The sequence below is a fragment of the Phocoena phocoena genome, chromosome 9 (assembly GCF_963924675.1).
Source record: "Phocoena phocoena chromosome 9, mPhoPho1.1, whole genome shotgun sequence".
NCBI lineage: Eukaryota > Metazoa > Chordata > Mammalia > Artiodactyla > Phocoenidae > Phocoena > Phocoena phocoena.
Genome location: NC_089227.1, coordinates 55,202,442 through 55,229,106, shown reverse-complemented (window position 1 = coordinate 55,229,106; position 26,665 = coordinate 55,202,442). Strand labels below are relative to the sequence as shown.

At 41.2% G+C, this 26,665-nt stretch overlaps 1 protein-coding gene across 2 annotated transcripts in view; it reads left to right on the top strand.

Moving 5' to 3' along the window:
- The window catches only part of OSBPL3 (oxysterol binding protein like 3), a 204,199-nt gene that overhangs the window by 139,979 nt on the left and 37,555 nt on the right, over nt 1-26,665 (top strand). The window contains exons 7-15 of one of the 2 annotated variants that reach the window (XM_065884454.1): nt 545-712; nt 1,303-1,426; nt 3,233-3,336; nt 3,539-3,631; nt 4,685-4,841; nt 12,631-12,761; nt 16,107-16,214; nt 23,068-23,202; nt 24,061-24,154. In XM_065884454.1, the coding sequence (XP_065740526.1) occupies nt 545-712; nt 1,303-1,426; nt 3,233-3,336; nt 3,539-3,631; nt 4,685-4,841; nt 12,631-12,761; nt 16,107-16,214; nt 23,068-23,202; nt 24,061-24,154 (1,114 nt within the window). The remainder of the gene's footprint in view (nt 1-544; nt 713-1,302; nt 1,427-3,232; nt 3,337-3,538; nt 3,632-4,684; nt 4,842-12,630; nt 12,762-16,106; nt 16,215-23,067; nt 23,203-24,060; nt 24,155-26,665) is intronic. The other variant, XM_065884455.1, reaches the window with a different exon arrangement.

Sequence of the window (26,665 nt, the reverse complement as noted above, 5' to 3'; positions counted from 1 at the left end):
AGTGGGAGAAACGTTCTTTTAAGTAACCTTCACATTCATTAACATATATTCCTCAGCACCATATTCTTTGTCAGAGAAGATTAACAAGATTAAATATTTTAGGAAGAATTTATTAATTCATCCCAGTTCAGAGAAGATGGGTCTGAAAAGTCTGAATTATAAAAGAGTTTTTTTTTAAAATGGTGCTAATATTTTTAGTACGGTTAGTAGAAACTGGGACAAGAGAACTTGGAACTACTTTAAGAGACGGATAAATGTAAATTTCAGCTTATTTGTTCTTTAATATTTCCTAATAATAACATAACAATTGGAGTCTTTCATAGAATGCCTAAATGTAGAGTTTATGAAGACCATTTTTGCTCTCCATCTCCTTCTCCAGCTTGTTCCATAGACTACATAAATGTAAATGAAGTCAATAAACTGGTATTTCCACATTTCTACACATGACAGTATGAAGAGGTGCTAGGAGTGACCTCAATGTGATGACTAATTTTTCCTTAGAGTGACTGACATTCTCGTCTCCTTTCAACCCAACATAATCTAGGTAAAGTCAGAGGAAGTCTTTGATGAGTGGGTATCCAAACTTCGCCACCACAGAATATATCGTCAGAATGAAATCGCCATGTTTCCACACGAAGTTAATCACTTTTTCCCAGGATCTGCTGTCACAGACTCTGGTTCTGAGGTCTTGGACACCATTTCCAGTAGGAAGGTAATGATTTGCCGATAATGAATCTGAAGGAAGGTGGCTTTGTGTGTGGGGGAGTCTGCTCTCGGGGGCCGTGTCTGAGGAATGAAGGGTTTGTGGGGAGGAGCAGGGTAAGCTTGGGCTGGGATTTCTTGCGTCTGTGTGTCCACTCAGTCAGAACGAGGGCCAGAAGGGCAACTATTAATGCTGAGAGTGTAACTGGAGAACAGCATGTACGGAGGGATTTAATATCCCTGAAAGCTCCAGCTTTCTCTTGACCAGTTTGACTTCAGTTGGCTTTCTGGTTGTAACATACAAGAGGTGCACTTAGAGTCATACAGAATAGCAAAATCTTTCCCAACATTTGTGTCATTATTTCAGTGTGGTTATCATTTGACAGGAGGAGAAATCAGGGGCCTGTAGCATGGTATGGCCACGCTGTTAATAGCTGGAGGTCTCAGGGTCTCCAGGGGACTGCTTTGCTAGAAGCTTCTTCCTTATTATGGGCAGATGGCTTCCATTAGCTACAAGCCCACTTTATTATCCTTTACCCTAAAGTGTTCCCACCGAGCTCTGTTTTCATTTATAATGTGCTTTTGTCATCTGTGGAACAGCATAGCAGTATATCAAAGCAGAATTCGTTTCAAACCGGAAGCAATTTATCATTTTCTTGTGATGGTGAGACTCGAGTTCCATTATGGTTACAGTCTTCAGAGGACATGGAAAAATGCTCTAAAGGTAGAGTGACTCGAAACCTCTGCTTCTTTCTGTCAAAACCTCTGCTCTTAGATTATACTGGCTTGGTATTCAGACCCCAGATGAATTTGTATCCTCCCCCTTCACTGGTCTACATTCCCTGTCATATTTTGCTTATGAAGTCTGCACTGGTGATCAACAAAAGGCACTTTCCTTTAGAGTTTTATGTCTTCCCCTGGGTGTGCGTGCAGATAGGTTTCCTTTTCTGTTCTTTAAGCACTGATGCCTGATTTCCATATGGCCTACTAAATCACAGAATCCAGGGATGGGGTCTGCACAGTTCGCTATATTTTTTTAAGTGCCAAAAATGCATCTGATGCACATCCAAGAATTTAAATCACTGTTCCAGAGGTGAGTGGGTGAACCAAATGGAGATCCCCACCAAACGGGTGTTCTCTACCCTGGCTGCCCGTTAGAATCGCCAAGAGAGCTTTTAAAATGCAGGATACGCATGCCCAGGCCCCTGTCCCAAAGAATCTTTTTAAATTAGTGTGGGATGGGGCCCTGGCATCACTACTTTTCCCGCAGTTCCTCAAGTGATCCTGATAAGGAGCCAGGGTTGAGAACGTTTACCGTATAGAAGCTCTGTGTTCTCAACCTTAATTAGCTAAGAATCACCCAAGGAACTAAAGAAAAAAAGTCACCAGTGGGATTGGGGGTGTTTTAATTTAATTGCCTGGGGATGGGACTTGGACATAGGTGATTTTAAAAATGTCACCAGTTGATTTTTAAAGTGTAGCCACAACTGAGAACCACTATCAGAGAAAGATGCCTGAAAATTGCACTTTTGCCTGTTGAATGCAGATCTTATCACACCTGGAGCCACATACGTGTTGCCCTCCCAATAAATATGAGCTTCACTGAGTGACATTTTGGGACAGTACTCCCTGAAGTGTTTTCCCTGGACCAGCAGCATTGGCCTGGCCTGGGAACCTATTAGAAATACGAATTCTCAGCTTTAACTCAGAGAGACTGAATCAGAAACTGGGGGGTGGGGCCCAGCAATCTGATTTAACAAGTTCTCCAGGTGATTCTGATGACACCAAAGTTTGAGAGCCACCGTCTTTAGGCTTTTGGACCTTGATTTCTCAGGAGGAACAGCCACCGTCATCCAGTGAACAGCACATTGAGGACTAGCTTTTGAGTTAGTGACCCAGGAACGGGGCTGAGGATGCTCTGTGGAGGGGCTGAGGTCAGTCTGTGGAGGACCATGATGGTCCTCTTGCAGGTCCATGATTGACAACGTTATCCTTAGAGACCAATACACCGTTCATTTTAATTTCATTCATTTAACTTGTGTTGGGTCCTTAGAATCGGATAGTGACAGCCTGTTCCTAAAAGATTAGAAGTAACAATGATGGTGCTGGTGATGATGATGGTGACGGTGATGGTGATGAAGACTGATTTATTTAGTGCTTACCATATGCTGGGTACTCTAAATGTACTCTGCATTTATCAACTCATTTTTAACTCAACTATCCTGTGAGATAGGTATATAATTACCCCCGGTTTCCAGATGAGGAAGCTGAGACACAGAGAAGTTATGTAATTTGCCCAAGATTCACAGTTCGTAAAGTACGTTCAAACTGCGGCAGCGTGGTTCTCCAGATGTATGCCCTTAACCACAATGGTCTACTGTCTCTCCTGTAAGAAGGGAAGTGAAGTTTCCTATCCTTATGAGATGTAAAAGCAAATAGAGATAAATGAGAAAAGTAGCTGGCACTAGCAGAGGGAAGCTGGAATGCAAGATAAGTGTGTTTGACTCCTTCTCTTGCTTTTCTCCCACAGAACTGGCAAACTGTCATGCCTGCCTGGTGGAGATGAGCCAGCTTCTGCAAAGTATGGACGTCCTGCATCGGACATATTCGGCTCCGGCTATCAATGTCATCCAGGTTAGCCAGATCCCGCTTCTGTTTCATTCTGGCACTCCTCCGCTTTCCTCTCTCCTCCCAGCCTTTCACTAACAGGGAAGTTGTCTTGTTGGTTGCTTCAGCCAGATTCAAGGGGATGGAGGTGGTCTCTTTGGTGTGTGTCTTTCCCTATGGGTTTGGTAGACCTTACTGTTTGTGCTCTCTTTCCTGTTTTGAAACAAAGGGTGGATCTTTTGAAAGTCCCAAAAAGGAAAAAAGATCACATAGGAGATGGCGGTCCAGAGCTGTTGGCAAAGACGCTAAAGGAACGCTGCAGGTAACCCTTGCTTCCCTCCCCAGGCTGGTTTCCTCATGGACATATGCTGGGGACTCCTTGGACTCAAAGAGAAAAATAGACAAGTGAATATTCTGTAGTTATTCTCTCAAATACCCTGTGCAGAGAGAGGAATTCAGTCACTTAGATTTTCTGGAAGATTTTCTGAATACTAGAATAAGCATGTAATGAATATTGGGTAAAGGGTTTTGGTTTTCCCTTCTTTAATGCTTAGCCTGCCCGCTCTCTTCCCTGCTTCGGTGTGTGCCTTGATTTGTGGCTGCTGTGGTCGTGTGCTCTGACTCACCTCTTCTCCTGCAACTCAGTGGATTCATCATCCCTCTGAGCCCGCTGGCTGGAGCCTCTGGGAGCAGGACACTGTACAGACTCTCTCTTGCCTCTCGTCTCCAACCTTCCAATCCCCCATCAGAAGTTCACTGCATAACGCTAGCCGCTGACTTCCCAATGCGCGGCTAAGCCAGAAGCCACGATTTGCAGCTCAGCCATTGCATATTAAATTGCAGCATTGTCAGGGTCAAAATAAGTCAGAAACTTACAGAAACTGTTATACTCTTGTATATTAATAACTCTGGTTCAAAGCACTTTATGGGTTGAACTTAGATACTTTGAAAGCAAAGAGTGATTTGTATATCAACATGTGAGAAGGAGGTTTGTTTCGTAAGAAGCACCAGGTACAAGTAAAGAAAACACTTTAAAATCTACCCCATTAACTATTAGCAGCCTAGATCCTGGGTGATTATTGCCAGGAGGAAGGAAATGAATTTAAACGAGAAACAGCCCGGCTGCTTTAGCTGTCATTTTCAACCTGTAGCTTTAATGCTGTGATCACCTCCAAAGGAAAATGTGATTTCTCATCTATTTTTATTTTGCAAGAAGCCAGTGAAAGTTTCTGTGACAAGTGTTTTCCTATAAGTTATCACTCAATTGAAAGACTTTTCTATAGAATGTTCTTAGTACTTTCCAGTCCTAGAAACAAGTAAATATTCTAAGCGATTCGTATCTAAAAAGAAATATCTCCCTTTGGTGTCACTTCAGGTCCCCAAACCTTTTTCTGGCCCAGTAAGACTGCATTCCTCCAATCCTAATTTGTCAACACTAGATTTTGGAGAAGACAAAAATTATTCCGATAGCTCTGAAACCTCATCAGAATTTTCTAAAATGCAAGAAGATCTGTGTCATATTGCCCATAAAGGTAAATGAGTTTTCTTTCTTCCTAATGTGTTTGATGAAAATGTTAAATGTTCGTCTGAATGTGGAATGTCCTTGGAGAGGGGAATCTTAGTTGGTTTGTTTTCTGCTCTATTAGGATTTCAGGCAATCTAATTTTTATTTTATTTCCCTGGTAGTACAGAGTGTATTGGCAACAAGTTTCTTTTTAACTCTGTAGGGGGGAAGGTGAGAGCCTTCAGTATACTTTAAAGGCTGAGCAATTTATATGCTGCTGATGAGAGAGTAAATTGGTACTTCTCTGGAGGGCATGTGACATCATGTTTCAAGTTTTAAAAAAGTCTGCCTATCCAGCAATTCCACTTTGAAGAATTCATTCATAGGAATTAATTTTAAAATTATCCAAAGATATCCATCATAGCAGTGTTTATCATATCAGAAATTAGAAATAGATTTTCACCATCATTAGGAAAATGCAAATCAAAAGCATGGTGAGACATTACCATGCACCTAATAGAATAGCTAAATTTAGAAAAAAAAACCTGACAGCTGGTAAGGATCCAGAGAAACTGGATCTCTCATCCATTGCTGGTGGCAATGCAAGATGGTACAGCCACTCTGGACACGTGTTTGGCAGTTTTATGTAAAACCAAACATGTACTTACCATACAACCCAACATTCACATTCCTGGGCATTTATCCCAGAGAAACGTAAACTTAAGTCCACACAAAATCCTATACACAACTGTTCAGAGCAGGTTTATTTGTATCAGCCAAAGACTGGAACAACCCAAATGTCCTTCAACAGATGAATGGTTAAACAAAAGGTGGTACATCCACGCAGTGGAACACTACTCAGCGATGAAAAGGAATGAACGGTGGATACGCGGCACAGTGGAGGGGATCTCAAGGGCCTCATGTTGACCTAAAATAGCCAATCTCAAAAGGTGTCATAGTGTATGATTGAACTTACTAACACTTTTGTAGTGATACAAGCACAGAGATGGAGAAATGATTAGTGGCTGCCAGGGGTCAGGGACAAGGAGGAGGGCAAGTATGATTATAAAGGGGTAGTAAGAGGAATCCTGGTAGTGATGGAAAGCTCTATATCCTGATTCTAGTGGTGGGTCCCCGAGTCTAGACATACAATAAAATTGCATTGACCACCATACGTGTACACATATTCACAAATGAGAGCCTGTCAAACCGGTGAAATCTGAATAAGAGCTGTAGGTTATACCAATGTTAATTTCCCAGGTTTGATGTTGTACCAAAGTTACGTAAGATGTTACCACCATGGGAAACTGGATGTAGGGCACCCAGGGCTTCTCTGTACTGTTCTTGTAACTTCCTGTGAGTCTATAAAAATTTCACAATAGCAAGCTTAAAAAAAAATTAGAAATAACCTAAATGCCTGACAGTAGAGGGATTGGATTTTTAAAATGCAATGTAATCATATACTAGAATACTCAACAGCTACAATAATAATATCTACCTTATATCGAACACAGTGTCATGTCAGGTATTTGCTAATAAGCACTTAACATGCAGTATTTCATTGAATTCTAGCAGCAACCCGCAGAGTGTGTATGACTGTAACCTCTTATCTGTGCACACGTAAGAAACCTGAGGCTTAGAGAAGCCAAAGAACTTCGTGAGGGTCCCATGGTAGAAAGTAGCCAACCTGAGACTTGAATTCTAACCTGCCTGACCCCAGAGTCTGTGCTCCTCACGTGGTGTCTCACTGCCCTCACAGATGGGGTAGCCAGGGTTATTTTTATTTTTATAGGTATTGGAAGATTGACACAACACATTGAGCAAAAAATATAAGGTATGATCCCATTATTTTTTTTGGAAAAAATAAACTATATAAATCTGGCACGTATACGCATATTAAAAAAGTCTGAGAGGATACATACCAGCATTTTAGTGATGGAGACTGGGAGTACTTATTCTGCTTTTTAAAAAAAATTATCATAGATTTATCACTTTTTAAAGGAGAAGATGAATTAAAATGTTTTAAATGGGAGGGCAATACTTGAAGTGGGAGGAGAGAAGACGTTTCCTATTTTGCTTTTCTCTCATCACCCTGTATTTTTCTTCCTTTACATCACTGATTCCTTTGGCTCTTTTCCCTTACCCTACAAACTTAAAATAAAACACGTTGGTTATGAGGAAACCATTTTATGCTCTTTACAGATTCTTACCTCAAACTCTTGTCCAAGTGACCGTTAGAACCTTGTCTATGTTTGGCAGTACAACTTATCTGTAAAATGGGAAGAATTACCTGCCCCACCCCTTTAAAGATCTTCACACACCCCAGTGTGGTTCTCTAGTATTAAAGGACCACTTGTAATTAGGTTGTTTCATTTTAGGTTTTGTGGGAGGAAGTTCCTATACAGTACCATTACTTTTTAATAATATGCACTGTCTCTTTAAAAATGAGAAGCTAGTGCCTCCCTGCGGAAGGGAACTATCCTGATTTTACCTGCCTTGAAGAAGCTGCTTCCTCAGAAGGACAGCATTTGCTCTATTGAGTTGATCCCCTGACCCTGTCCTCCTGCAGAGGGCCTGACATTGTGCAAGGTTTATAATGGGCCTCAGCCAGCTGTTCTGTCTTTTGGGCTTTGTGAAAACCAGCTGGCTGCAGGGCTGCCACATACCTAGTCTAGGTCAAGATTTGTGCTCCGAGAAAAGTCCAGGAAAACCTATTCAACTATAGCCCGTGCCCCATGGGCTTGCGAACAGTGAATTCCACAGGGAGCCCAGCAAGCTTTGTTTCATTCCTGTGGTTTTAGAGTGTACTTGCAGAGACTGAAAGATCTCGGGGAGTCCCTTTTACAGAGGCTGTAATTCAGAGGCCTCATGAAATGAAGACAGTTCTCAGGTTCTCCCTGTGTCCTGTGACCTTGCCTGCTTTCTCACTTCCATTCAAACTTTTGAAGCATCTTGACTTTTCTTCCTTTGTAAGCCTGATTTTGTTACTGACAGTTTTTACTGTACTTTCTTAACTGCATCACTAATCTGTTGACCATGACTTCAGAGCAGCTGATCTCAAGGCAAGAATTCCATTGTTGTTGTAAATAGTCTTATATTACCTACTTTTCTTCAGCTTGTTAAATGCATCTGAATTCTCCCTGTCTCATAGAAGTTGGATCAAATGGTAGGCAACTAATATACACCCATCCTAAAAAGTCTTTGTTGTATATTTTAGACTATAAATTTGATTTTTATGGTGTATCATTGAACTAATTCTCATTGGTTCATGTGTCTGGCTTTGTGTCTATGTTGACATATATATAAGCAAACAGAACAAAATGTACTAAAGTCTAAAAGTCATAAGTAATTTGCCTTACATATATTAGCTTTTACATATCCCAAAATGTATTTCATGGAACACTTTGCCCATATAACACTTTAAAAAACAGAAGAATTCCACGATCTAAAATGTTTGGAAAACACTGCTGACTATACTCTGCTTTGCATTTACACAAGAAGCAGTAAATATTAAAGGCCCTAGAGAAGTCCTGCAGCAGAGAAGCCTGTTAGCTTTGTTTAACTTAATGATTTTCAAATTTTCAACGTTGTTAGGGAAAATCTCCTCCCTCTTCCCCAAACTGCTGTCAGCTATTATCGCTCTGGAACTAAAGTTCCTGGAAACATGTCAGCAAACATTGTAAATAAGAAGCCTTTTTGGAGCTAACCCTCTATACAAGCTAAGTCAGAAAACTTGCATTCAACTAGGCCACCTCTGTTATGACTAGCTGTGGGACTTTCACCTCACTGATTAACTTCTCTGGGCTTCAGTTGCCTCATTTGTTAAATGTCTTAAAATAGTTGTCCCGACTCTTTGGCCTCTCAAATTCTGTAATTATCTTCTATGATTAATTGTTTTCCACTGAACAGAAATCATGCTGCTGCTTCTTGTTACAAGGAGATTTTGTGAGAGAGTGTTCTATTAGTAATACAAGCAAAAATTACCATATTTGATGAGCAGATTTAGGATGGGAAAGCAAGGACTAGTATAGGACTGGGGTCAGGGTACTCCAGTTAGAAGTGGATATTCACATTCTGCCTTGGAAGGGAAAAAAGTGAGGTTTTAGGGATACATCTCCTGCAACCTGTGGAAAATCTTTGCAGTGAGAGAAATCTTCATTTACAAATAGTAATAGTAATAGTAATCTTCTAGTTTGGTTGAATGCCTTGTTTTACTGCAGGCCATCTGAAAGCCAAGGGAATTGATTTGGTAAAGTGGCAGCCAGCTGAGTGCCATGTCTGTTTAATTTAGAGCAATAAACATGACAATGAAAAAAAAATTTTTTGTAACTACGTATAAAGTGACAGATGTTAACTATACTTATTGTGGTGTTCACTTCCAAATGTATACAAGTATTGAATCATTATGTTGTATACCTGAAACCAGTATAATGTTGTATGTCAGTTATACCTCAATTAAGAAAAGAATTGTAGTAAGATACTAAGTAAACTTACCAAAAAATGACAGTGACGAGGTGTTCCCCCAGGGACCCACTCAGATGGGCATGGGTATCCTGTGGAGTTGCAAGGGGTAGGGGTGCCTGTCTAAAAGGACCTAAAATGCAGTGAGTGAGTTAACTGCAGGGCTTGTTGCTTTCTGGGTGAGAGCTTCCACTGCTTCTACTGCTCCGTAGATTCTGGTCAATCTCTCATTCATAGAACTGCTACCCTGTGCATTTATTTGTAAATGATGTTCCAGCAAGAGACTCAAGTATCCTAAAACTGCTGCCCATATTTCAAAAGACTGCAGCCATCACCACTTTCAGCCTCGTATGTTTCTTTCATCACCACCGCTATTATTATTGCAGTAGCATTTATCATTATATGCGATGCATTGGGTTAAGTGCTTTACCTACATTATCTGATTTAATCCCCATAATGATCTTATGAAGTAAATGCTATTATTATCCCTAGTTACAAGTGAGGAAACTGGGGTCCAGGTGCATAATATACCTGTCCGAAGTCCTGCAGTGAGTAAGTGATGGAGCTGGGAAGAACCCAGGGCTGATGTGGGAACTCACACTGTTGGTGGCTCTGTTGTGCTGCCTGTTATTGTGCTCAACTGAATTGTTTAAATCAAAGAGCTAAGCGTGTTCCATAGACACTATTAGAAAATTCAGTACCTATTGACCCGTGACCCCTGTCTTCTGTCAACAGAAGCACCATAATTTGTGTGTGCATTTAAACAAATTGCTTATTTGTCCTATGATTTTGTGAAGATGCTCTAAGTCTATGGCTTAACACCACAACCTCAGACAATTTAGGGACAGCCTATCGAGAGAGGTTCAGTTGTCTGCGTGGCTGTGGAATGAAGGGAGTAATTCAGTCATGCATATTTAGTTTCTGTGATACTGAATCGGCCACTCTGGAATAACAATACCTCAAAAAGTGCAGCGCCAGGCAGTTCAGTCTTATGCCAGGCCATTGGAGTAGAAGTATGTCTCAGCCTCTTCCTTCTTCCTGCCTTTCTAAAACAAAATAGAATAAAGGAGATTGGAAATATTCACACGTGATTTCCATGATCAGTTCGGATGACAATTGCCTTATCCCTAGGAGGCAACTTGTACATTATGTGATCAAAACTTGGTGAATTTTTTGCTGTACCTAATAACGGTTTTTAAAACTTCAGTTCAGGCATCTGAGTGCCTAATAACACTGAGCTCTCATTGTACCTGAACGCTCACTAAAGTGAACCAATTGTGGAATGCCACGTTGAGAGGTGGGGAATTCTGGGTCAGGCAGCTGGAAGGACTAACAAGGAAGAGGGTAGTTAACACCTTTTTGGAAATAATTTTAAACTTATAGACAAGTTGCAAGAATAATACAAAGAACTCTCGTATGTCTTTTATCCAAATTCACCATTTTTAATATTGTGCTGCATTTATCTCTTTCTACACACACACACACACACACACACACACAGACACACACACACAGACATATACACACACATATACACACACACACAGACACACACACAGACATATATATACATACACACACATATACACACAGACACAGACATACACACACACACACACACAGACACAGACATATATATACACACACACAGACATATATATACACACATACACACAGACATATATATACACACACACACAGACACATATATATATACACACACAGACACACATATATATACACACACACAGACATATATACACACACACAGACATATATACACACACAGACATATATATATACACACACACACACAGAGACATATATACACACAGACATATATATATATATATACACACATACATATATATATATACACACATACATATATATATACACACATATATACACACACACAGACATATATATATATATATATATACACACACACACACAGGCATATTATATACACACACACAGACATATATACACACACACACAGACATATATACACACACACACAGAGACATATATATATATACACACACATACACACACACAGACATATATACACACACACACATACACACACACAGACATATATATACACACACAGAGACATATATATACACACACACACACAGAGAGACATATATATATACACACACACACACATGCAGATATGTGTGCATTTATTTTTTCTCATCCATGTGAAAATAGGAATCAAACATCATGTCTTTTTTTATGCCTTTATGCTATATGTATATTTCCTAAGAATAGGGGTATTCTGTTACTTAACCACAGTTTAGTTATGAAATTCAGGAATTTTAGCATTGAAACAGTACTTTTACCTATTCTGCCTTCCGTATTCAAATGTTGTCAATTATCCAAATAGCATCCCTTAATAGCTCTTTTCCCCTTCAGTACAGGCTCTAGTCCGTGGTCATAGAGTGCATTTAGTTATCATGCCTGTTTAGTCTCCTGTAATTAGGAACAGTTCCTGAGTCTGTCTTTCTCTCTGATGAAATTGACACTTTTGAAGAATACAGGCCAATTTGAAAAAATAGGATGGTCCTCATTTTGGGGTTGTCTGATGTCTCCTCCTGAGCAGATTCAGATGGCCTGTCTCTGGCTTGTGTACGACAAAAACAATAGTGTGTCTTTTTCAGGGTATCACACAAAGTCCCAAGGTACACGAAGTCCATCTGACTCTCACCAGTGATTAATTTTGGACACCTAGTTAAGGTGCTGTCTAGTTTCTCCTCTGCATCGTTACCATTTTCCTTCTGACAACCAATAAGTTCTGTTTTCAAACATTTCCAGTCTTTGGAGATACAAACAAAACTAAATGTTGATAATTGAGAAGTATAGTCCTTTCAAGTGTCAAAATATCCTGGTGACAGCTCATAAAATCATGGAATTTTATAGTGGATAGGGACTTCGGAATTGACAAATATGTATGATTTTCAAATTTTTAATAGATCTGATTCTTTAGAGTAGTTTTAGGTTCATAGCAAATTGAACAAGAAGTAGAGTGTTCCCATACCTGCTCCCCCATACATACATACATAACCGCCCCCACTATCAGCATCCCACCAGAGTGGTCCATTTGTGAACCATCAATAAACCTACACTGAAACATCATTATCACCCTGAGTCCATGGTTTACATTAGGGTTCACTCTTGGTATTACATTTCAGATGTATTTTTTAAAGTCAATTAGGTGCACATTTGCTGGATGCAAAATATTCATGGCTGTTACTTTTCTAAGTTCTTTTATAAGAAATACGTCTCTATATATCTTGTTTTTAATTATGACTCTTTTATTCCTTTTTATAATGATTATATCTTTATAGTCTACTTCACTTTAAGGTCAGCTTTTAATACCATATTAACGGAGAGAGAGAAACTGAAGCAGCTGATGGAGCAGGATGTCTCTGTCTCCCCCTCTGCCCAGGTCCTTGGTCTGAAGCACGCCCTGTCATCTGTAAGTTACACGTCTGTGTCATGGAAATGCCTGACAGTGTGTCCAGGCTCATGAACATTTTATATTTTCCATTGCCATGGTTATGTTGAAAATTCATGATTTCCAAGGTTGTGTTGAAAATTCATGAGAAAACCAAACACATTATCCAAATTACATTCTAACCTTTCATCAGATCTGCTTGTTCTAAACACCAAAGCTGAGCCTACTCGAAATCTTAGTAGCTAGTATTTCACTGAGCATTAGATACTCTGTTTGGTTTCCTCCTATTTATCTTGAGTTTTCTGTTTCTGTAAAGCTTTTGTTATATGTTTTTGTTTTAAATTTATTTATTTTGGGCTGCGTTGGGCCTTTGTTGCTGCGTGGGCTTCTCTCCAGTTGCGGCGAGCAGGGGCTACTCTTCGTTGCGGTGCGCGGGCTTCCCATTGCGGTGGCTTCTCTTGTTGCGGAGCATGGGCTCTAGGCGCACGGGCTTCAGTAGTTGTGGCTTGCGGGCTCTAGAGCACAGGCTCAGCAGTTGTGGCACGGGGCTTAGTTGCTCTGCAGCATGTGGGATCTTCCCCGACCAGGGCTTGAACCCATCTCCCCTACATTGGCAGGTGGATTCTTACCCACTGTGCCACTAGCGAAGCTCTCGTTATATGGTTGTCTTGACATTTGTTTGTTAATGCTTACAAAGTCTGACAGTCTGCAGATTTCCATACCTAAGACTTCACAAGCTTAGATTGACTTTCCAAATTGACAGGTACAGGCAACAGAGTGAAATTTTGAATTCACACTCTTCTCCGCTGCCCAGCATTGATCCTGTCTACCTGTTTATACCACGTCTCTTTCAAAGACAAAAAAGTGATTTGATTTGATAGTACAAATGTTCAGCTCCCGCCTGCTCCCCACATGGGCACAAAGAGATGTCATAAGGAGTGTCAGGCAATCATTGTGCCTTCATAACAGCAGAAAAATCACTGCCAAGCCCCAGATGTTTTTCAGTAAGCCGTCCTGTCATTCACTCTCTTTCCTTTTTTTTCATCGATTCCAGTTTATTCCTCAGAAGAGCTGGACTCCATTGAAGTGCAATATCTTAGAACTCTGTTTTGAATAGCTGACAATGTCTGGCTATTATCTCTGTATCTATCAAAAATCTGGAGAACTTTTAAAAGAACATACTTATTTGCTCCTACTCTTTGCTTGTATGTGGAACACTTATTGTGAAAAGGGAGAGAGTGTGTGCACATATGTGAAATTACCATCTGAAGCAATACTGAACTTTCTATGAAGGGTCAGATAGGGGAGATGAATTTTAGGATTTTGTTTTCAGAAGCCAATTCAGGCAGTGAGAGAACTAGAAAATACCCACCCATGTTTTCTACTCATATTACTGAGAAAAGTAAAGCAATGCTTTTGGTGTAACGTTAATGGTAAATACATTACCAGTGGTACATACTGTCATTGTAAGATACTTAAGGAATATTCGCTCAGTTGAATATTTCCAGTATGTTATCTTTGAAAGAAATAAAAAATAACATAGATTTACTCCATGTTTAGAGTCTTAATGTTGTAGACCCAGAAACAGAAACGCCCCTTTTGGATTGTAATGGGCAGCCAGCCACACACTGGGTGCTGCTTTGGTTTGAGGGAAGCAGGGTGGTTTTTTTTCTTTTTTTTAAGTTTATTTTTTAGTGGTAAAAGCATTTCTTATTGTTCCCAGTAGGGTGGCCTTTAGTGCACTTAGAAGGTACCTCTGATGGGCTTCCCAAAGTCCTTTTCACTGTCATCTTCCTGTCCCCTGCCCTCCTCCTGTGGAGGTCTGGCCTCATTTTGTTAATCTTGTTAATCTGCTGGTCTGGTAGAGGCCATGAGACCCCCCTGGCCATGGTATCCTAGTCCAGAGCCACTACCTTCTCTAAGGAGTTCTCCCTCACCCATGGTAAGGATTTTGGAAATTTAAGATAAAACAGAATGATCCTTTCCTTTTTGTCTTGGATTCCTGATTAAATTCAAGACTTGTTTTTTAAAAATAAGAATTTTAGAGTTATCTCAGGGGTATCAGAATGAATATGTTTGTGCTGTGTGTGCAATCTTTGTGTTTTTCTTTCTTCTGCCTGTGGCTTACAAAGGAAAGAGAAGCTACTAAAATAGCACATTTTTCAGACCATATGGAGATTCTAGCCAGTGGTATAGATTCTAGCCACTTACACTAAGACGCCAGCAACATATTGGCCAAAGTGAGTGCCCGGTAGAGGTTATTAGATGTAGTTGTGTGATTTAAGAAACATTTACTCAGTGTTTCCTAAATGACCCTTGAGAATTTCCCGATAACCCTTTCCATCTGTGAGTACTATAAAATAAAGCCAAAATTCTTGTTTGAGATCCAGGCAGTGGGTTAAATATAGACATCATTCTATGCTCTCAGCAGCTAGACCCTGTGGGCCCTGATGGATGGGAAAGGCTCTGAGCTTCTCAGAAGAGAGTCAGGAAGACAGACAGACAGGATGGATCTGTGTACAAGCACCTGGGAAGCTGACTGTGGGAGTGTGTGTGGGTGAATCAGATGAAGTTGTCCCTTTCTAAAAACAGATCATCTGGAGAACAGTTGGTCACAGGCGATACCAGCATGAAAGAAACACCTTCCTTTACTCTCCTAGTTGGGAGGATGGGCTAGGGAATCACACCTGTCCAGGGAGAAATAAGAGATCTGGGTGGGCTGACATGAGCTCACATCTCACAGCCCCCTTCCCAGGGCCCTGGTCCTTAGCCCTTACCCAGGTAAGTAAGCTCTTTTTTTTTTTTTTTTTATTTGAATAAACTATCTTAGTCATGAAGAATGAATATAAAGCAATGAATACCTATATTGTAAAACAGTAAAATTAATCCTCCACAAAATCTTCTCAGCACACTTCCTAAGATCCAATTCAACTAGTGTGATAATTAAATAACATTAAAATATGTCCAGTCGTAAGGGGTAAGAGCAGCATTTTTATTGAAGATGAGAGAGAGAAGCTTGGGATCTTTAGAGGGAGGTAGTTAGAGTCTAAAGGCAGCTGGGAAGGAGGAGGGGCCGAGAAACCTCGAGTAATAAAAGCTGTAGGTGTTTGTGATTTCCTTCTCCACCGAAAGGAAAGCCTTACTAACCCTACTTCCGTCCCTGGAAATGAGATTCGAGAAGGGCCTCCGTTTCCAGTGTTTAATATCTTGTATCTGCCAGGCATCTCAGGAGTATCTTGTTGGATAACATTCAAGAAAAATAGTCAAGGAAGTGCCCCCGAGGGCTCCGCCACACTGGGCCCGCTGCTGTGCTTTTCTGAAACATCCATTTATTAACGGAGCCCCACTATTTTTAACGTGTTCCAGGCCCTAGCACAAAACACAGATCTTAAAGAACGCTTATGCAGAATCCATGCTGAGTCTCTGCTCCTCGACCGCCCAGTTGCTGCCAAGTCGGGTGATCGTCTGGCAGAGGTGGGTAATGTCGCCGCGCCTTGTCCCCGCACGCCTCCCTGCTGCCCCTGGGAGTTGTGCTTCCCTCACCACGGGCAGCTGAGGATTCCAAGGCTTCCTTGAAAGTATGCTGCCAGCTGCATTTCTAAACTGCTTTTTCCCCCTGGAACTCTTCCTCCCTTTGTACTTCTTTACCCCATTTTCCTCCTAAGGATCACCCTTTTCTCTTGATATTACTGGAGTGGGGACTGTGCAGAGACAAATGTTTTATCCTGTTACTTCTGAAAAAACCCTCACTTTCTCCAACCTATAGCATCCCAGTTCCCAGCCAGCTTCTTTTGCTCCCTCTCTGAGAGCCACTGTCCTATTTCTGTGTGGCTGTTTCCTTCTCCCTTTCCTGTGATTACCCTCAGAGGGGGAGAATTATTACAGTTGAGTGTCTTGGTCAGTTCATAGTGTGTTAAAAATGTCTGTTCTCAAGACTTGGGATGTTTATCCAAAATATTCTTTGACTGTGTTTAAAATGAGAAAGTTCAGAAAAATACAAGTGGATTACTTGAAAAAATCAGTAGAAAAGGGTAATGAAGGTCAAAATTGTTTTTAGCAATCTCTTATGTTTATATGCCTGCCTCAATTGTGCTAAATTTTTCATTAACAAATGTATTAGACTGAGTGCATTAAAAAAAAAAAAAAAGGAAGGTCAGGTACAAGAGGTGGGCATTGTAAATTTTTTAAAGGAGTTTCTAATGTTTAATCTTAATTCGTCCTCCTCCTTTTTCTGTCCTCAAAGAAAACAAAAGCTTGACACAATTCCTTTACTCCTTGGAAAGTTGTTGTGTCGGGCGACGGGAAGATTAGATGCTGGAATCAATCAGACTGAAAGGCCCAGGCATCCACCTTCATGTGAAGCACAGACTGTGTCCTGGGCTGATGGGACCCTCTTCTGATGAGGGTGGTACCCTCTCTCCGCAGGGCTGGAGGGCCTCTTATTACTTCTGAGATACATGTCAGTGGTTGACCATGAAATTCTGCATCTTCCCTGCCCTCAAGAGATCTTTTCAATCACCTTATTCATTTTTTAAATTTTTATTAGAGTTGATTTACAATGTTGTGTTAGTTTCAGGTGTACAGCAAAGTGAATCAGTTGTACATATACATCTATCCTTTAGCCCAGACCCAAACTGAATCCCCTGCAAGACTGAGCACCTAAACATTACCTAAAGGTAATGTTTAGGTGCTCAGTCTTGCAGGGGACTCATTTCAGGCCTGGGCAAAGAAATATGCTTACCAGGAGGGCTGTCTCTGAATCTGCTGATACAGGTTTGCTGTATCAGGGCTCAGTCACTGAGGCCAGCCGTCACTCAGGGTGGCTTGCTGCCAAATGCAATGTCCTTCTGTGGGGTTTGGTGCCCGCTTCCAGGCAGCACTACCTTTGAAATTATCACCTAATTACATTAGTTTATTTAACAAGCCATTAAATAGACAAACGGCAAGTTGACCCTTCATTTATGGTTCTGTAAATTTATAGTCAATGCGTACCCTTGGTGCTATTTGCATTTGGGAAAGGAAACCAAAATCACAGGTCTTTTAAAATGCATGTTTTTAAATTGATCTCACAAGTAATGCACCTGAAGGCTTAAATGCTGTACATTGTCTTTGAAGAGGAGTGATAACATCCCTCAAGCTCACAGCTTCCAAAACCGCCTGCTAGTGTCTTGAATTGATGATTTGCTTGTCTCACTGATCTAGTTCCTCTTTCAGTGATTTTCTGTTTTCCGTGTTTTATCCTGCTTTTCACAGAGTGTGAAAAGGAAAGGCTGACTTTCCCAGTATGGGAAAAGTCATTGTTGCCCTCAGGAAATAAGAGAGTGAGTGGAAATGGCCGCCCCAGAGCCTGAAAGCTCGACTCCAATGTCCTTTCCTTGGGTAGCTCACAGGCTTCTCAAACACTGTGGGAATGACAGTTCCCACACTGGGATCAGCTGCACAAATTACCCATCTTTGGTGTTCTAAAACCTACCTGGATTCTAAAATCTCCCCTCCTATCAAAAATTACTCTCAAAAAAAAAAATTACTCTCATATCCTATCAAGTCTTCTATTTTAAATTTCTGAATCTGAACATTTACTATTATGAGGTTATGAGTGCTTAGATTATTTTATGTTATTTTAGACTCCAAATGAAAGGCCAAGTGACTTTCGGGATAATATCCTACTAAATCTGAAGTCCATTTAAGAGACCAAACAAGCAAGAACTTGAAAGAAAACTCTAAAACAAGACTTTTGATTCTTTTAATTGCTCGTTTGCTATATTCCATGTGCACTTAAATGCATTGTCTCACAAAATCCTAACCACAGCTCTATGAGGTAGGTGATGGTAGTTTCATTTTAGAGACAAGGAAACTAAAGCCCAGATCCGGGAAGATCCCACATGCTACGAAGCAACTAAGCCCGTGCTCCACAACTACTGAGCCTGCGCTCTAGAGCCTGTGAGCCACAACTACTGAGCCTGCGTGCCATGACTACTGAAGCCTGCGTGCCTAGAGCCCGTGCTCCACAGCAAGAGAAGCCACCGCAATGAGAGGCCCACGCACCTCAACGAAGAGTAGACCCCGCTCGCTGCAACTAGAGAAAGCCCATGGGCAGCAACGAAGACCCAACGCAGCCAAAAAATTAAAAAAAAATAAATAAATCTTTCCATTGCACACTAAAATGAATCACTAATGAATGAAATTCAAACTGAAAAATATTGATTTAAATGTTTAACAAATGGCTAGAGTAGGGAGGACTTCCTAAATGTGGAAGCAATAGAAAAAGTTACAAAAGAAACGTTGACTAGATTTGGATTTTTATTTTTTTTTTTGGCGGTACACGGGCCTCTCACTGTTGCGGCCTCTCCCGTTGTGGAGCAGAGGCTCCGGACGTGCAGGCTCAGCGGCCATGGCTCACGGGCGCAGCCGCTCCGCGGCATGTGGGATCTTCCCGGACCGGGGCACAAACCCGTGTCCCCTGCATCGGCAGGTGGACTCTCAACCACTGCGCCAGCAGGGAAGCCCTGCCTTAAACATTTTTAATAATTACTTCTGAGAACTGATTATAAGAAATAATGACATACAAGCAAAGACACATTTGCAAACGTGGTCACCATCTTTACAAATTTGGAAACACCCTTAATTTCCAATAAATGACATGGTTACTCTGTGACACACATATATAGTAAATCTATCAAGTAAAGTTCATTGTCTCAGAGAAATTTTAGCAGCCTAGGGAGAAGTTCACAATATAATGTTAAGTGAATGTGGCAGACTAAGTAAAGACTATGTACAGTGTGATCCCAGTTTTTCAAACTAAAAAAAAATCTATATACAAATATTTTAATACAAAAAATACACTGACAGGTTAATAGGGGCCACATCTGGGTGATGGATTTTAAGTGATATTTATTTTATTTACATCTTTCTGTATTTTCTATTTTGAGCACATACTACCTTTATCCTCAGAACAAGTGTTAATTTAATTTTATTTTTTAAAACATCTTTACTGGAGTATAACTGCTTTGCAATGGTGTGTTAGTTTCTGCTTTATAACAAAGTGAATCAGCTATACCTATACATATATCCCCATATCTCTTCCCTCTTGCGTCTCCCTCCCACCCTCCCTATCCCACCCCTCTAGGTGGTCACAAAGCTGATCTCCCTGTCCTACGTGGCTGCTTCCCACTAGCTATCTATTTTACATTTGGTAAATATGTGTATTTATGTGTATATATGTCCATGTCACTGAAGTTATGGTGCAATGTTGTTTGGAGGAAATTTATAAAATTAGATAGATAGATGACAACTATTTCAAAACAAAGCAGAGCTATATGTATAAAAAGGATTGGAGAGAAATGTATCAAAATGCCTATAGTGGTTGATTTAGTGTGATGGGATTATGCGTGTTCCCTTCCCTCCTTTTTCTCTATCTTTTTGTAATGTAAAAAAAGATAAACAACCACTTATACCTTACAAACTTGAGGGGATATGATTAAATTGAACTGACTAGATTAATATTTTAATACATGAGGTCCTGGGCTGTGCAGGACACTGGGCTGAGGGCTGGAGGCTCCTGCAGTCCTGTTGAGTTTTCGGTGACTATCAATAGGAAGTTGCTAGAGTAATGGAACAGCAGAAAGGGCTGGGGCCAGGTGTGCTATTTTCACTGTTGATCAGGCAAGAAATCCTCCTGACCCATCAGCCTAGGAAGAAGAAATACAGAAAGAGCCAGAGTGACTATTAATAAATTAATGAGGAGAACAAGTAAATAAATCATTAGAGTCTTATGTGGCAGTGACACAGCAAAGACACAGGACTGTTCTGTTGTTTCAGTGAACATTAAGGGAGCTCAGTTATTCATTACCATGTCTCCTCTTTTGAGGAGAGAGACCTTTCCTTTAAAGGTGACAGATGTGATGCTTATTTATAGATCCTAAGTGATCTTGTTTGTTAGCATGGAGAAGAAGCCTGCTTTTCAAAAGGCTGTAGGGATATTAAAATGGGTAGGATCTTTCAATGAATACCTTGTCTAGAAGAGAAAGGGATACACATTTAAATGTGTTCCTGAAGTAAACATTCCATAAAGAGACAGTTTGACCTTTATTAATTATGAACATCTGCTGGGGCCCTCCTGTTGTAGCATCTCCATTTTATGAGGCTGAGGAGTGTGTCCTGAACTCATAAAACTTCTGGGAAAGACATAATATGCGTTAACTTTTGTTTCCCAAATTATTCTGCGACTCATTTATCAAATACATAAGGATATATAAGCAGCTCCTTTATCAGCCCCGTGAGAAATGTGAGCTGTCAGGAAGTTCAGGTGACAGTCTTCTCTGATTCAAAGGAATCAAACCATGTCGTCCTCAGTATGTTCTCATTCCTCAAGGTCTAGTTAGGCATCGCCTCTTCTGTGAAGCCCTCCCCAACCAAAGCCCCCCTAATAGAATCAACCTCTCCTTCCTGTCCGCTTCTGTAGCGCTTTCTGTTCTATAGTCTTGGGCTCATGTGTGTTGGATGCGTCCTCTACACCACTTACTCGGGCCAAAAACCTGGTCTTGTTCATCATCGTATCCCGCCATGACAGGCACAATGCAGTTGCTCAATTTCTTGAGTTAAATTGAATTTTCACTTGCAAATAGCATACAAAACATATTCCCAAAGTATTTAGGTCCTTTCCAGAGGAAACGTCCAGACTCAGTGACTCAAGGGATGGAGGGCCAGCAAGAGGAGAAAATCCCTATATTCTATTGTGTTGTTTGCAGAGAGGGTGGGAAGGGGATTGGGGACTTCCTTCCCTTGCAGCCAGTGTGGTTGGAGAGAGACAGACAAAGAGAATTTATCTCATTCATCCATGAATAATGAATGATCTACCACCAGGGGCACTTCTGGACCGAAACACACTGTTTATTTGTCAAGGGATGCCTCATGAGCAGCACACTGGCCTCTGCGAGAGAATTGAGGCAGAAGAAAGCTGTGTTGCTCTGCACCAGCCATGCAAGGACATGCATTGAGTACAATTCAGAGGAAATTTTAGGATGAAAAGAAACATCCTGCAGTGGTAGAGAATAAGAGGATATGATTCAGAGAGTGTTGGAATTTTTCCCGTCTTAAGTGGAATAAAAACTGACCTGCAGAGTCTTTTTTTGCTTTGAGGTTTGTTGTGTGTGCCTGAGCTGTGATAGCGCCTGTAGACAAGGTGCCCATTTGGGGGAGACCTAGGCTTTTCACCGTGTTTTGTGTGAGGTTGGCTTCTCCTCAACTTTGAAACTGCCCTCTGCTTTGAGCTGCGTGTTTGCCCGGGCCTGCGACCGTGTTTGCCCGGGCCTGCGACCGTGTTTGCCCGGGCCTGTGATTGTATTTGCCCGGCCTGCGACCGTGTTTGCCCGGGCCTGCGACCGTGTTTGCCCGGGCCTGCGACCGTGTTTGCCCGGGCCTGTGATTGTGTTTGCCCGGGCCTGCGACCGTGTTTGCCCGGGCCTGCGACCGTGTTTGCCCGGGCCTGTGATTGTGTTTGCCCGGGCCTGCGACCGTGTTTGCCCGGGCCTGCGACCGTGTTTGCCCGGGCCTGTGACCGTGTTTGCCCGGGCCTGCGACCGTGTTTGCCCGGGCCTGTGACCGTGTTTGCCCGGGCCTGCGACCGTGTTTGCCCGGGCCTGCGATTGTGTTTGCCCGGGCCTGCGACCGTGTTTGCCCGGGCCTGCGACCGTGTTTGCCCGGGCCTGCGACCGTGTTTGCCCGGGCCTGCGACCGTGTTTGCCCGGGCCTGTGACCGTGTTTGCCCGGGCCTGTGACCGTGTTTGCCCGGGCCTGCGACCGTGTTTGCCCGGGCCTGTGACCGTGTTTGTTTGCCCGGGCCTGTGACCGTGTTTGTTTGCCCGGGCCTGTGACCGTGTTTGTTTGCCCGGGCCTGCGACCGTGTTTGCCCGGGCCTGCGACCGTGTTTGCCCGGGCCTGCGACCGTGTTTGCCCGGGCCTGTGACCGTGTTTGTTTGCCCGGGCCTGTGACCGTGTTTGTTTGCCCGGGCCTGTGACCGTGTTTGTTTGCCCGGGCCTGTGACCGTGTTTGTTTGCCCGGGCCTGTGACCGTGTTTGTTTGCCCGGGCCTGTGACCGTGTTTGTTTGCCCGGGCCTGCGACCGTGTTTGCCCGGGCCTGTGACCGTGTTTGTTTGCCCGGGCCTGTGACCGTGTTTGCCCGGGCCTGTGACCGTGTTTGCCCGGGCCTGTGACCGTGTTTGCCCGGGCCTGTGACCGTGTGTATTGTGCAGCAAAATCAGCTGTTTATTTTGCTTCTCTTGAGACTGTTTCTAAATATATGCATTTTTGGTTTTGTGTTTCAAATAGGAAAACTCCAGAGATGACAATCGAACTCTGGTCCATCAGCTTTCCACCGAAAGCAGGCTCTCCATCACTGACTCTCTTTCAGAGTTTTTTGATGCACAGGAAGTTCTGTTGTCTCCAAGCTCTTCAGAAAATGAGGTTTGACCACTGTTTTCAGTTAGGTGTCTCCAAAATCTCTTTTGCTGCTTTATCCGTTCAGTAAATACCCATATTTAGAAGCACTAAACTCAATGGCTCCTTTTTATCCTTACGTTCTGAAGATCTTCTTATAACTCATACCTCAAAAAGCATAAAAAGATACAAGATCTTAGGGAACAAAAATTATGAAAGTAGGTGTTGGGCACATCCTGGTTTCTGTTACTTGCTTTGTTACACCTCTTTTCAATTGTAGGTTAACGATTTTGACTATTAGCTGTTTGATAATGTATTATTTCCACTACAGGGTCAGAAGTTAGCACCTTCTTGTATATTTTCTCATCATTGAATTTGCTCTATAGTAATTTATAATATAATTATGGTTATTACAGTTAGTATAAATATGGTTGTTATAATTAATTTATAATTATGTTCTGAGTGTGAGTACTGATCATTTTACCCCTTCGGTATAGAAGTACTAATACTTTTTATCTATTAATTTCCATAGAAGATACTTTTATTCACAAATAGTTAAAAGACATTTGTAACTCTTTCTAGTCAAACGCTAACAAATTCTGAAAAAGCAGTCTGAATTAATAAGAATTTTTATAATAACTAAAATCTGGGGTTTACATGTGTTTTCCTTTTGAGAATGAATCAAGAATGTATAAGAATTTTAATAACGTATTTTCTGTGAGCATCCCCTAGGCAGACTGGTGTATGGGCCTTTATGAAAACAGCATCCAAAATCATGTCTATAGGTTTATAATGTGTGGTCTAAAATATTTGATCATTTGAAGTAAAGGCTTTATGAAATCTGGCTTGTCTACTCTAATGTATATTATTTCTTCTTTCCCATAGATTTCTGAAGATGATTCATACGTCAGTGACATAAGTGACAACCTTTCCTTAGATAATCTCAGTAATGATTTAGATAATGAGAGACAGACTTTGGGTAAGATTTAAATTGTTTGATCTCTGAGTGTTTGGATCTTTACAGAATACTAGTAAGCATACATAGGGTACCTGCTACAAACAGAGAACTTAGCAAGTTCTACATCAGAAACTTAAGACATGGTCCCCACCCTCAAAGTTTTATAATCTAGGTGGGACATGGCACTCACATGTGAAAAATTTATTCATTCAAATACATTTGTTGGCTAGTGCAAATTTCTATTTTATAAAGTAAGGTTATACCAATTATCATATAAATATCAAAAATTAATACTACAGATGTTCCTTATTTGGTTCAACATTCTCTCTGCAAACATATTAGAATATAGCTTTTTTCCTTTAGGTTTCTAGTGGTTTTCATAGTTTAGGAATTCAATAGCACTTATATTGTAAAAGGTCTGGTCTAAGCGGTAATTTAGCTTGCGATTCTTCAAGATAACACATTTGAGAGTTAACAAACTGCTCCCTCTGTGAGGGTAGGGCTTAACGTACCCTGAGATGTCCCTATATTACTGGTTGATCCCAAGACTGAAAATGATGCCTGGGAAATGTTAGTTGGAACCATGGCAGGTACCTGGAATGTCTGCTATCTCCAAACAGCTCTGATTTAGGAGTTCAGTAAGCAGACTGAAGCCTGTTTAGGAAGGTGACCTATCCTTAAGAAGAATCTTCCCATTGGACAGGTCTCTATGAGTCCTGCAGCATCAAATACTCCCAGTCTTGGTACTCAGCATGCTTGGGGTCTCTAGATTTATCTATGCCAGAACACCACATATTTTTATATCTACATGGAAGACAAGGACCATGTCAGTTCCTTTTTGATGTATCAGTGCTTGCCAGCTCAGTACGTATGTGAAATACGATGATGATGAGTTGTTATCTGAATGTCAAAAAGACAACTCTTTGGGGGACTACAAAAAAGGCAGGTAAATTTACTGTTCTCTGAAAGAATATCCTTTCAGCATCACACCTGCTAGAAGCCAGAAGTTCATTATGCTCTGTATCTTCCTTGAATTGTTTCTGGAGAGATTAATCCTTTGGTGGAAAAGTCTGAGAACCAGTGATTTAAAGGCAAAGACCAGTAATATAGGAGCAAGTTCATGCGCTACTTGTTTTTGTAGAAAAATAAGGAGGCGAATTGAAAGAGAAATGAGGAGGCATCACTTATTCCCTTGGCAAACAACACACACACACACACACACACACACACTAAATGGGAACTCTCATTGTGGATGAAGAAGACGAACAAATGCTGAAGTCCTCCTTCTGTTTGAGGCCTTAGGGAGGGGGCCAAGAGGAACAGAGGTATAGAGGTTCAGAGGTCGAAGTTGGGAACAGAGGACTTGCCCCCGAACCTAAGACCACAGCTGTGCTGAGTTGACACCAGCCAGGAAAAGCATATAAGAGGTGAAGGCTGTCTCTCTATCTTATTCCACAGCCATTTTGCTAGATTACTGACCAACATTTTTTTAGCTTGAACAGACACTGGGCCAAACCTAGCTTTCTTCTTTGGCAGTATTTGGAAGATTAGATTTCTGCACATCAGTACTCTACTGAAAAGATTATATGTAGAAATAAACTTTGCATCTTAGGACACAGTATTGCCTACAGAAGGAAATAGGATTTATCCAGGTCTTGATAAATTACCACACTAGAATTTCTTTGAGCCCTTAGTAAATGGTAGGTATTTAGAATGTTTCCTATTAATTTACCCCCCCCCCACCCAAATCAGTAGGCACATAATAGGATCTGTCACTGTGATGGGTGCTGTGTGGAGGTTCAGTGGTTAGGAATATAGATTCAGGGACCAGATTTCCTCGGTTAACTCCAGCCCTGCCACTCACTGGTTATGTGTTCTAGGGCAAGTTACTTAATTTCTCTGTGCCTCAGTTTCTTCACCTGTAAAATGGGGATAATAATTCTGTTTATCTCAAGAGGTTGTTGCAAAGGATAAGTGAGATAATATATGTAAAATTCTTGAAAGGCTGTCACAGAGTAAAAGCTATGTATGTATTAGCCATTAGTGGTAGTAGTAGTAGTATAGTATTCTTTCAAAACTTAGTGTAATCAAAGAAAGTATTTTGAGATTACATGGAATGCTGTTTTTAAAGACTGTCATCATTTGCAGCTATTTACTTGATTTTTGCCCGTCTTGAGCAATTAAAACAAATTCAGAATTTAATTGGTTGCTTAGATTAACATGAGACCTCAAAGTATGACCTCACTTTCATATTCTGTTCATCAGAGCAACCTCGTTATTCAGAGTGATCGGCTTTATAATAAAATACCACTTTCTCATATGTTGATGTAATGCAAAAGATTTCATTTGAAAGTAGGCTATGTTGGGGTGGGAAAAGAATTCCAGAGCATGAAGTAATGGAAGTTGTCACAAAGGAAAAGATTGATCGGTGTAAAAACCTAAGATGTAAATGTTTCATTCATTAAAAAACTGCATAGACCAAATGTAAAGATAAATGTCAAATGGGGATTAAATTGTAAAACAAATACAAAA